The sequence below is a fragment of the Molothrus aeneus genome, chromosome 8 (assembly GCF_037042795.1).
Source record: "Molothrus aeneus isolate 106 chromosome 8, BPBGC_Maene_1.0, whole genome shotgun sequence".
In the NCBI taxonomy this organism is placed as follows: Eukaryota; Metazoa; Chordata; class Aves; order Passeriformes; family Icteridae; genus Molothrus; species Molothrus aeneus.
Window position 1 is genome coordinate 9,950,433 of NC_089653.1, and position 12,927 is coordinate 9,963,359.

Below are 12,927 nucleotides of genomic sequence, written 5' to 3' on the forward strand. Positions count from 1 at the left end.
ATCACAGGGACACAGTTGGTGAGGGGCACAACAGACAGGTAAAACTTTTTGAAAAATATATGGACTCATTCTAAAATGTAGAATATAAAAATAAGTGATACTCCATTCCTGTTTTGATTTACACTTCATTAGTAGTTGCTCACATTGTTTAGTTTAGATTTTAGCAGGCATGTTAAATCTTAGCTAATTTTAGGTCCTTGGAGTCCTCTCTTCTGTGAACTGCAATTTAAAATAAGATCAGATTTGACAGGTCATGCAGAGAAGAGTCCAACTTCAAATATCGTACTTCAGATGCACTTCAGATGTCTGTATTCAGTGTTAATGAGTTTTGAAGATCCTTCACTGTGAAGGGGCATAATGCTTCCTGTTGTGTTGTCAGTTCCTCGGCATTTGGGATTCAAGTCCACAGCTGAAAACTCCGATGTGCAGAGAAGGTATGTCAGTCTAAGCAAAGCTTTGGATGCTTTGGTGTTGTTAGTTTAAGATGACTGACAGATGTGGAAATGCACTACTAGCTGCCACTTAAAAAATTAATTCAGGAGCTCAGGCAGAGAACAATGTGGTTGTGAGTGTCTTCATCATCCTCCTTGTTTCATTTATCAGTGTTGTCCAGTTAATGGTGGCACTTAAAGCAAAGCGGAGAGGTGGAGTAAAATGAAATAATTTCTGAAGGATCTTTGTTATAGACAGAAGGCTATAAAGCTGCTCTAGGATTCATCTGTAGGATGTTTCTTTTTTAAGTCTTATGGTAATGTGTACTGAGACCCAGCAGAAGAAAACTCTCCTTTAGCAAGGAAAGTGTCTTTGAAACTGAAGACAGTGAGGTAAATTAGTGGGGTCCTCCAATACAATGAACTTTGCAAGAACAGCAAAGAAAAGTTTCAAATGCAGATCAAGTGTTGTGGTAGGGCATGCTGGACTCTGCTCCTGTGGCAGAAGCAGGGTATTCTCAAGATAAATAGCATAAGCCTGGGAAATTCCAAGTTAAGAACTTTTCCTTTCTCTAATTGTATAAGGCCACTGATTTTCTTTCACATAATATGAAGGAGCTTTTTCTTTTTTTTTGGGGGGGGGGGGGGTTGTGGAGGGATATTGGTTCTCAAAAGGCAGCACTGAGTACCCAATCAAAGTCAAGTCACTTCTAGTGTTAGAAGTGCTTCTAGGAGTGCTTCTGTAACTCAGAAGAAAGGAGAAAGGTTGTTTCCAAAAGCCATTTTCTAATCAGACAAAAGTGGGAAATAGGTGTACGACATCTTCGAGTCTGAGGAAGTGAAAGAGTGGGACATAGTTCACTCCAGGCAGTCTCACAAAGTCACAACTCTTCAGAAGCTTTTCTTGTTACCAAGTTTTCTTGGCATCTCAACATCTTGCAAGAAAAGATGGTGCTGTTCTCTGCAATTACCACCCACTCCCTGGAACACAAAGGTTCTTACACTTCTCTGATAGCTAAAGCTTGCCAGAGAGTTCATCTTCTTCAACTCTGATCATCAAAAATCACATGAACAGATAGTCCTGCTACTGTGAACCCAAGTTAACCTCATGAAAATAAGGAGAGAAGTATTTTGTTACCCTGTAGTGTGTCTTGGAGCAGCCAGGGTGCTGGCTTCTTTTGCAAGTACTGGCCTCAGTGTTTGATTGTAAGAAATAATGTGTCTGTAGGAATATCAGATCAACCTAATATTAGACTATACTTATTTTTAAATCAGCTGAATTTTAAGACAGGTTTGTGCTAAAGGCAAGGCATAAATATAACTTTAATTTCAATTTTTTTTTCTTTGCATTCATCAGAGTGCATGCAACAAAAATGTGAGGAAAATGCCATCTCTTTAACTGAAGAGAAGTCTGAAAGGTGTTCTATTTCCTGTGCTCCTTTCTCTGTCACAGATGTTTATGCTAACTGAAAAGGTCAGGACCTGTCCTTGTGTGTACCTGATGTCCAAGGTGTATTGACAGAAGAAAACTTTAGAGCAGAGAAACACATTAGATTTCATAAACCACTCCTTGAGTTTTCTTTGTGATACCCCACTCCTGAGGCTGTCGTGTTCTTTCATGAAAAGTTCCTACTTTTGACACTTCTGTCTTTGGTCCATTAGCAGCCTCAAATTCCCTTGGGTGCTGGTGAGAATTCATGGTGTGGCCAGGTGCCAACCTCTCCTGACCAGACTGTCAATACAGTTTGTTAGTAGCTGCCTCTCTGCCTAGCCAAGCCCTGGATAATTAACTCATTATGCTGATTCCCGCTGAGCTGGGTCATTTTCTGTTTCTGTTGAGAGTCTTTTTCATTCAATTAAATCTTCTATTTCACATAAATCTATAAAACTAATTTTCAGTCTCTATAACCATATACATGGCATTAATGTGTCCAGTTTATTATTGGCCTGCATATGATACTGGCTGTAAGGCTGCCTGGCTGCTTCACAATGATAAACATCTCCTGATGACTGACTCCCATTCCCATTTAGAATGTTTTAGCTGGAGTCACTAATAACAGTGTGTGAAATAGCCCAGAGAAGCCTGTTTTTTCATATCAGGTTATTCAAACTTAAAATCAAGTTCTGGGTCAAATTAAAAACCTCTGTTGTTTTTTTCACATGTATGCAAAAGATGCCTGCTGTGCCTTATTCCACAAGGTGCAGCTTCAGTGGTGTACCACAGAGATGCTTCTATCATTCAGTTTCATCAAGTCTGGAATGTGATGTCAGCTTTTACTGTTACTGATATGTAGCCTTTTAGCTGAGGAGAGGAGGATCAGCTTGGGCGAGTTCTGCAGCTGACAGCACCTCACCAGCATTATTGTGGGAATAAGAGCAGATCATTCAAAGGACTGTTGGTAACTGGAGATCTGTGATGAGAGGGTCTCTGCAGAAACACTGCTCAACTGCTTTCCCATCTTCCTCAGTGTTGCTTAACTCATATACTCAAATGAAAATAATACCTATACAGTGGGAGTATCCTATATAATACCTGTATTTTAAATAATCATGAATATGAGTAGAACTGCTGATGGAAGAAGTAGTCTGCACCACATACAGAGATTCATCTCAGGAAAGTCTGGATTGTGACTTTTAATTCTCAAATATAACTTGACTTAAATTTAAAATCAGGATTGTGACAGCTTATATATGGCATGTATCACATCTGGATTCAAACTGAGCTGGTGCCTATAGCCAAAACTTGAATGGGAATTCTTTTTTCAGAGATCTATGTGAAATATTAGTTACTACTGCTATAAATGTTGTCAGACTTTTTGTATAAAGTAACATCATATGATAAAATGTTTTAAGCCTAAAGTGCAGTTTGAAGTCTTATATTTTTGAAGATATTTTTGGGTTTGATTCTTTGATAAATGTTGTTCATAGTGATCTCTATTAATTCTTGTTATTTGTGACAGTAAAGCATGCTTGCATGGGGCACAAACCTTTAGGTACTTCTGTTCTTACCCGTGTGGAAATTTGTTCCATATTTGCTTACAGTTGGTGACAGCACATTTCATCTTTTTAAATTATTTGTTCCACTTTATCATACCTCCAAATATAAAGGATTATTGTTCCTGAGACATCCTAAATGAACACTGTGCAAATGCATATTATGTATGTGCAAAGGTGTGCCAAATACAAGGATATAATTGATATCATTGTATGAAATGTATTAACTCTCTTATTAGGGGTTTTCTTAATTTATATTAGAGTGGTATGGAATGGATAAGCAGAGCATGTGCATTTCATGAATGAGAGATTTAATGCTGCCACCATTGGATGATAAAATCTTTTTTCTCCTTAAACTTTATTCAAAATTGCTGTAACAAAGAGACCTGGCAACTTTTGTCCACCATTGTCTTATTAATAAAGACTTCACCACATGACCAAAGGTTTATTTTTTTTCCTCTCTTGCTCTTCCATCTGGAGCTGGTAGTAATAAAGATGTGACTAAGTATGTATTTGCAACGTAGTTACTTGACCTTTCTACAACCCACAGCTACCACTAATGCTGCTTTGTAATGGAGACATTATCATTTATTTAAATCTTGATTAGGAAACAATTATAAGTAGGGTTTTAGTATAGCAGAAAATTGCTGTAGCCTTTAATTCATACTATAGATTGAGTGGATAAGCTTGCTGACTGTAATTAGAATGAATTATAATGACTTCAGTTGGCTGACTCACCACCAGCAGAGTAGGGCCTATGATTGTTTCTTCACGTTTATTTTTTTTATTCACTCTTGATTTCACGTTGCTGATAAATGCTGGTTTTCAACTTAGCACAAAATGGAGTTATGTTTACAGCTGAATGATACATTTTTTATTAATAAAAGGAAAACTTTATGAAATAACCTGGCACCTTAGCAACCTTGTGCATCTACTCTCTTTCTTTACAATTCAAGTGACAGAGCTGCTCTTAGTAAAGTTGGAGATTAGATACTTTCATGTGTGGCTTAACAGTGTAAAGAGGGAGCATTTCCTTTTTGCATGCAATTAAATATTAGGCAAAATGATTTTTTTCTGTACCACTTAGCTTTTATATATATTATGAATGTTGCATAATGTTGCTTATGTTTCTCAAAAGTCTTTTCTTGTATACTATCCCTTTTTATTTATTTTGTTTGTTTGTAGGGGTTTTGTGGACTATTTTTTTCCTTTTTTCTTTTGTATTTTCTACAGTTTTTCTTTGAAGATACTGTATGTTGCTTGATTTAGAGTAAGTTTAGAGGCAACTCCTTTGAGCAAGGGAACTTCTTTTTGTATACCTTGTAAAAACATATTAATGTACTTTATTTATCATGAGCTATGTTTATTTAGGTTTTACATTAGGTGTTACAGGCTCAATGGGATCATTAAGGGTAAATTTTGTTTTCTGCCCTTTTCTCCTTTGATTTACAAGATGTTTTTTACTTCAGGCATACAAGTGTTCTTTAAGTCAAAATGTAGACATAGAATTAAATATGGTGAGTGGAGAGAAAAAATGGAAAAAATAATATACCAGATATGTTAACTTTGTTTTGTGGTTTGTTTTTTTTCTTCTGCCAATTTGCAGTGGATGATTCAGAAACCTCACAAAGCTGCAACTTTCTTCGGGTGCATTGGCAAAGATAAATTTGGAGAGATCTTGAAGAAGAAGGCTGAGGAAGCTCATGTGGATGCCCATTATTATGAGCAGAGTGAAGAGCCAACAGGAACCTGTGCTGCCTGCATCACTAGTGATAACAGGTCAGGGGCTTTTGATATCTTCTGAAGGGACAAATGCAGTTGGCATAGTGAATGTAGCCTAATTTGCTTGGAGTATCCAGCCTTGAAAAATTGTGATTTAAATGATAAAGTGTTAGCACTGGTTTGAGACACAGGACTGCCTAGGACGTAGTTTGGGGCTGGGCAGTATTAATATACTTTCAGAGAACAGCAGTTGTATTGTGGCCAGAAAGTGTGAGATAATAACAGACTACTTCTTCCTGAACTTGATAGCTTCCACTTGCTCTGGAGAAAGGAAATATGTGCGAGACAGCAGTTGGTTAACACTATGTTTGTGCAGCCTATGTGGAAGCTGATTGGTATGTAAGGTTTATAATTGATTTGCAAATCAGGAATATGCCTCAGGTGATACTGAGTTTAGCTATATGCTAATAGCTGTCAGCATATAGCCAGATTGAAAGGGTTAATTTAATTTTATACAAGAAAAAAACTTTTTGTTTTGCTATTGCACTTTTTGAGAAATTCTTCTAGTACCTATAATTCTGTTTGTCTATGTTTTAAGAATTTTTTCTGAATTTCTTTCATGTTTTTATTTGTTACTTTTTTGCTCTTAATTTTTCTTGAGCATGGCCCATTGCTTTATTCTTTCACCCTCTACTCAGAACTCTTGAACTTGTATTCTACTTCTTTGCTAATTACCTTCTGACAATTTGTTTAGAGATTTCAAAGCAGCCAATCAGTTTAGCCTTAATTTTGAGACGTGACTGGCACACATCAGCCCTCCCTGACTTCTGGCAATATTTAAATTTTCTGATACTACATACCGAACAAATAGTGAAAATTGCATCAGTTACCTTAAAGAATATTTTCTTTTTGGCTCAGAATAAGATAAAAATATCTGTCATTATCCTTTCTGGTTTCTCTCTGTGTCTTTCAATGCCATTGGCCCTGAGGACCTACTCCTTGCTTTTCAAAGCAGTATCAGGAGATAGTAGAATTTATTAAGGTGAGATAGCAGTTCCCTAATTAAAGTCCACACCATAATTCCAGAGAAGTTGGTGAATGTTCTGGGTAGAGTTAGAAAAGGTGGTAGACAGCAACATGAACTGAAATGAGAGTCTGAGGAGGAAGTGTTTTCTATATAATGTGTAGAACTCTAGAACAGTTTTAATTAGAGCAGGCATCTGAGACAAACCCCTGCAGAAGGCAGGAGCAGCTTCAAAGGTAGATCAGGTTTTTCATGGCCATGTCCAGCTGGGTTTTGAATATCACAAAGGATAGAGGTTGCACAAGCTCTCTGGGCAAACTGTTCAAATGTTTGATTGCTCTTCATGGGAGAAATTATTTTGATGGTACCCAGTTGCAGTATTCCTTCTTTCAGCTTCTGTCTGTTCTTTCTTGTGCTCAAGAATAGTGTGGCTCCATCTCCTCTGTAAACTTTGATTAGATATTTGAAGTAAGCAGGAAGGTCTCCCCTTAGGTACCTGTTCTTAAGGTTCACCCAAAACTCTTCTGCATTTAAGTGTGCCAGCCTCCTAATAATATTGATGGCCCACTGCTGGACTCACTGCTCTCTGTTAGTGTCTTGTAATGGAAAAGTCAAAGCTGGACACAGATCTCCAGATAAGGTGTGGAGACAGAGGTTCTCCTCCATTCTGGATCTATAACTTTCTTTGTCTTCCTGTCTCCATGTTTGCTCATATACACCTGATTGTGATTTTCCTTCTCTGTGTCATGCACTGCTGACTCATGTTCCAAGCCTGGTTCACCACCATCTCCAGGTCCTTCTCTGAAAAATTGTGTAGTACGCTGTCAACATTGAGGCTGTATTGTTGTGTGTAATTGTGTGACTTTGCATTTACCTTCAAGTTTTCTGCCAGCCCAATTCTTCAGGCTGTTGCAGATGCACTGAATGACAGACAGCCCTGTCCTCCAGCTTATCAACCTGTCCCTCCCAATTTAATGTTGTACATAATGTCTTACTCTCTGGAATGAATGCACATACTCTGTGGAGGAAGGAAGTTCATTCATCTTTGTCTGGAGTTCTGACACTAATTATGTCTACAGACTTCCCCCTTCATCTCCAAGATCCATATTCACTTTTTCAAAGACAAGAAAAGCAATAGAAAAGAAAAGCAAGTTTTTGCTCTGTGATTCTCTCTGCCTTCAGTCATAGAGTGCATGTGTATACATGCTGCAGCAATCACTATTTTCTAGATAACATGATGGGAAACTGAAGTCAAGACTGTCAATAGGCACACAGTATGAATTAAAAAAAAACAAAAAACACGTGCATCTCAATGGAATTTAAAAGTTTAGGTAAATTTGTTCATAAGAAGGTCTACAAATACTTCTTTGACTTAATAAGCAGTATTTTTGGTTTGCTAGCATAAACCACTCTTTTTTCTTAATATCAAATATTTGCTCACATTCTAGACAGTGGCTTCATCTCAATCGATGCTTGAGAGAGGCAGGGAGTTCATGCTTCTTGGGAGAAGAAAAACTAGCTAATGGTTGCTGCTGAAGGCTTTATTGTGCAATAGTCCATCCTGTGAGAGCAAGTTTATTCTCAATCTTTAATTACCCTCTGATTGTTTTTTTTGTTTTTAGCATTTTCTATATTGGTAAGAATCACTTCAACTTTGTCCCATTTGCTAACACTATTTATTGATCAATCTCTTATCTTAGCTCAGTTAGCTCAGTGCTAACTTCCTTCTTCAGCTCTCTTGTCTCTTCTGGAGCACCTAACTTAGTAGCACTCCTGGTTTTCCTAGGAAGTGGCTGTATCTATTTATGTTCCAGATGCCCTGATATAAATGTTTTTTGCTTCTGCTAACTCTGTCTAGCTTTTTGTAGGAAAGGGTTCTGATCTGATGTATGATCACCATCCTGAATTCTCTAGTTTAGTAATACTAATATGCTTTGTTTTCTCAGAGCTTTTCAAGAAAATCCTAGCACAAGATTAAACTCTGAAGTAATACCTACACTCTGTCATAGTCTATGACTTTGATTTGTGCCTTCTGCTTAGAAATAACCACATGCACAGTGCTCCATTAAGCTGTTTCAATTGTAGCACTCTGGCTGTCTCCAATTACTGTATTTCATTGAAAAATATCTACCTAGTCTGTGCTCCACATGTTGAACTGAGTGCTGTCAGACTTAGAGTTTTAATTTGGAAAAGTTCACTGCTTTGTCGTCAGTGTAGCAATCTTTTATTACCCATATGTGCAGAGCATCTCTATGGCTGGATGTAGCCACACAGAGCTAGGTTTACAGTTTCAGGGGCATGTGGTAAGTGAAAGGAAACATATAGAAAGTCTTTGCTCAGTTTTCTGGAACAGAATTGCTTTTCACTTAGCAACATATGTAGACAGACAAGCTTTCTTTTTTTTTTTTTTCAAACTATGTCCTTGATGGATATTAGGGTTTGCCAAAACTGAAAGATTTAATTTGCTTTAAAGCTTGATTTACAGAAAATTACCACAGTTATGCACATGTCTTTCTTGGATTCACTTAGTTCTCCACTGGATTTCTTGTCATTGAAATAGTAATACTCATGAAGAATGAAACTTCTTGCCCTGTTACTTATAATGCTGCAGAGGCTTGGTGTATTTGTTCATAAATTTTTCTCATTTTTTTTCTTTTTTCTCTATTCCAAATATACATTAGTCTCCATTGCATTTAGATTTTAGAATTAAAGAGATGATAAGCCCCAAATCTGCTCATGGGATGAAATGACACAACAGTAATTTTGATATATTCAAATAAAGCTGGTCTAACTTTGTTGTCGTTTTGTATATGTGATCTGTTTAACTGACAAGGATTGTCAGTGATGATTGTTTCAGGAAGTTTACTAGGACATAAAAGTTTTCTTTTGGTCTTTTGTTTGTTTTTCATTAAATAAAGAATGTCTCGCTTATTTACCTCCTTACACCTGGACATGGTAATGGGCCTGGAGGCAGAAGCATACCTTGATGAGAGCAAATGAGCACTTTGCTCCCACCTGGAGCTGTCTCTGGATTGTAGTAGCACTTGTACAGAAGAGGATGATGTATAAAGCATCAGTTGCATGCACCTTGAGAAGTTAAAGTTCAAATTAAAGTTTTCAATAGCCAAATGTTGTATCTGTAATTACACATTAATTATCTGGCTAATGCGCTTAAATATCACAAAATAGTGATAGGTTAATGTTAAAAGAGCATATATTGACTATTAAATTTTGAAAATTATATTTAAAGCTCTGTATGCTAGCATAGAAATAATCCATTTCCCAATGCCCTTTCTCTAAAATATTGCACGTTATTTAACATTCTCGTAATACGACTGCATAGAATAATCTGGTCATGGTAGCCAGAGTGGAGAGGTAGAGGTCTTATTATGACCTCTTTTTAGGAGTACGTGTGTAAGTTTTATGTGTTTCATAAGGCTGAATGCAGTGGGTGAAGAAGATGATTTAAAATAGAATGAATCTTGCATGTAACAGAGGCAATGTGATACAAGTATTTTTGTTCTTGGTAATGGAAGTTGTGTCCCACAGCTTGTGTTGTAACTTGTTAGGCAAGAAGGAAGTACAAATGAGTTTTTGGTAGTGTTCCAGTAATCCACAGCTAAGCCAAAGTTTTTTTTAACAGTTCATCATCTAAAAGTAGGAACCTGACCCTTTTTTATTTGCTAAAGGAAAATGTGAACCTAATGGGGGGAAAAACCCCAAAACAAGCCCTTTTTAAATAATATAACTATTCATTGGAAAATTGAAATGGCAAGACTTACATATACATCAACCTTTTGCTTCTAGTGAGGGAAACTAGTTTTCAGAAGATAAACTGGTGTAACTACTTTTCTTTAGGTGTTAGGTGCTAGAGGAGTTTTAATGAAAATGTGCAGATGCTAAAGCATATGGAAGGAGTTCATCACAGAATGAAACTAAGGTTGATTCAAAGCCAACAAAGGTGCCTTCAGAAGAATATAATAGTGATAGATTACCTAAACTAAGTAGTTGGATTCAAGATACATTATTTAATATAAGATTTCAAGTATATTTAATCTATTATTTAAATATATACTTTATTTCTCATGAAATGGTCAAAGTATATGTGGCTTTTGGTGCTCCTTGTTAATTGGTTTTATGTTCTGTAGGATCTTCGTGAAATTGTGTTCATTGTGAGAAATTGGCAGTACTGTTGTTTACAGAGGGTCTAATAATTGTTCTTTAATCACTTTCAGGTCTCTTGTAGCTAACCTTGCTGCTGCTAACTGCTATAAGAAGGAAAAGCATCTTGATTTGGAGAAGAACTGGAAGTTGGTGGAAAAGGCCAAAGTTTATTACATAGCAGTAAGTTCAGCCCCTTTCAAAATGCTAAATTTTGTGTTACAGTATCCTGAAGTTTAAGCAGTGAGTATGTCTGTTGTATGTGGTTTTGAATGATTTTATAGGAGGACAGGGAAAGAAAATGACTGCTTCAATTTCAGTATTTGATTTCTTCAAAATCAGATGTATGAATGCAGAAGAATGTTTTAGTTGTATGTTTACTTAAATTGATGGGAAAAATCATAAGAACTAAACATATTTTCAGGGCTTTTGTAGTAATGCATCAAATTTACATTTCACATTTTCTAGTAAATCGTTGTGAAGGATGCACAAATTATGTAGAAAAACACTATTAGCATAATTATTCACTGCAAACAGTTTGAGCTTATTTGTGTGAACAATCTTAATTGCTATTTATTCCATAGTAATTACTGTGGCACCTTATAACTCAATATTTCAGAAACAATAATTTTGACAAATCTCTTAAATGTGGGTGGTGGGGCAAACTGATTTTAATGCTTTAATCTTGCTTTTGGAATAAAGGGGGGTTTGAGGATGGGGCATTAGTAGATTCACAATTAGTATTCTTTTTTTTCCATCCAGAATGAATCAAGCCAGATAAATGTATTTGTGTAGATTATGTCTTGCCTAAATAGAAGTGATGAATTTGTTTTCACCTTGCTCTCAAATGGCTATGACTGGTCAGAATTAACAAACATAGAAGTCTATGACAGATTAAAACATCATAATGTGCATGTAATATATGGATTCTGTATGACAACTCTTTCCATTCTGCTACCTGAGCTATATGGGAACAGCTGGCAAGAAGTGTGAAAAATTGATTATCCAGGAGGAACAAGTTCATTGAAAATACAGTTACTTCTTTTAGGTAGTGTTAATGTCTCTTACAGCCAGTTAGTGTGCACTGCTGTAGGCTTTACATAGGTGTTATTGATTCTTGTGTGTGGCCAAGACTGTCCCTTTATAAGTGTCAAAGAATACTTAAAACCTTCTCAGTGTACAAAGAAAATATGTCCCACTGTTATGACCATGTGTTTGTGCTGTGGTTAAAATATATGTAGGTGTATTGTCTACTAATTTTTTATTGCTGGTTTTTTTTCACATGTTCTGAGTTCTTTATTTTCCAAATGCCATGCTTGGGAATTACTGCTGTTGGCTGAAAAATTTTGGAAGACTAAGAGTATAGGTTAAATAAAGAAGAACGACAAATATTCCCAAAAGTTTTACTGCACTATGTTCGGGGTTGTTTTTTTTTTTTTTAATTTTCCCATGCCTGTATATCATTCCCAATGAAGCTTCCAAGGTACCATTTGGAAACATTTATTTTAGTGGAGATGCTTCAGGAAAACTGTGAAACATTACATGAGGTACTAAACAGATTTGTACTTTTTAAGATAAAACTGTCGTCTTATTTCAGTTCTAAAGTCACTCTTGTGTGTTCAGTCAGTTTGATCACTTAAATGTTGACTAGGTGACTCACTACTCTGATTCTTGTATATATTAAAAGCTGTTTTTCTCAGATGCCAGTTCTACAACATCCAGACTTTGGGAGACAGAGAATTATTGTACTAAACTGAAAGTAAACCCCAAGATGAGCATGTGATAATGGATAAAAAAATTAAATTGAACTGCTGATAAATGATATTATATATTTACAATATGAAATTCAGATTAGGGAAGTATATGATTGCAGGAGATGTTTTGAGTGAAGAACCTTTTTCACATGTATAGCAAAAGCACTCAAGGATGGGGTCACTCAGGTTTCTAGGACAGTATTATCACTTCAGATTACAGATTGCATATGTAACTTTACTGAAGGAGAGGAGACAGTGTAGAACCATCCATGGTTCTTCATGCTACAGTGTGCTCATGCCCTTCTCTTTCATTTAGCTTCTTTTCTTGTGGGTTTGGAGTGATTACCAGATTAAACAAAACCATGTAGTGAGCAATTACCACTCCTGAGGTAGAGGGTAGCTCTGAGTCATTAATTTGTCTGCTATTGTCTGTCTTCACTTTAGTCTTGTTACCTTCCGTGACATTGCACTGTGCATATGTTGCTTTTCATTTCCTTCTTTCTATCCAACTGTCACCTATTTCTGGAATTGCATTGGAGAGTATGTCAGTGACAGATACTTATTCTGGAAATTCATGTCCTGAGATTATCAAACAATCTATTTTCTTGGCAGTACTGGGTAGTTGTTGCTTTAGGACAGGTCTCTGATATCCTGTGGTCACCTGTATATGCTTCCTAGAACAGATAATAAGCTTTTCAATGCAGCATTCAGCAGAATGACCCTCATGTGAAACTTAGCTCTGAAATCTAATCAATTCACAGAGGGAGGAGTAGGTACAAAGGAAAAGATAGTGAAGCCCTGACAGAACCCTTAAAAACAACTTCTGTTACCATGAATGAAC

The 12,927-nt window shown here is 36.4% G+C and overlaps 1 protein-coding gene across 2 annotated transcripts in view; it reads left to right on the forward strand.

The window, feature by feature from the left end:
* Positions 1-12,927, forward strand: part of ADK (adenosine kinase) — a 268,546-nt gene that overhangs the window by 117,465 nt on the left and 138,154 nt on the right. For both annotated transcript variants that reach the window (XM_066554332.1, XM_066554333.1), the window contains exons 5-6: positions 5,032-5,204; positions 10,407-10,515. In XM_066554332.1, coding sequence (XP_066410429.1) covers positions 5,032-5,204; positions 10,407-10,515 — 282 coding nt within the window. The remainder of the gene's footprint in view (positions 1-5,031; positions 5,205-10,406; positions 10,516-12,927) is intronic.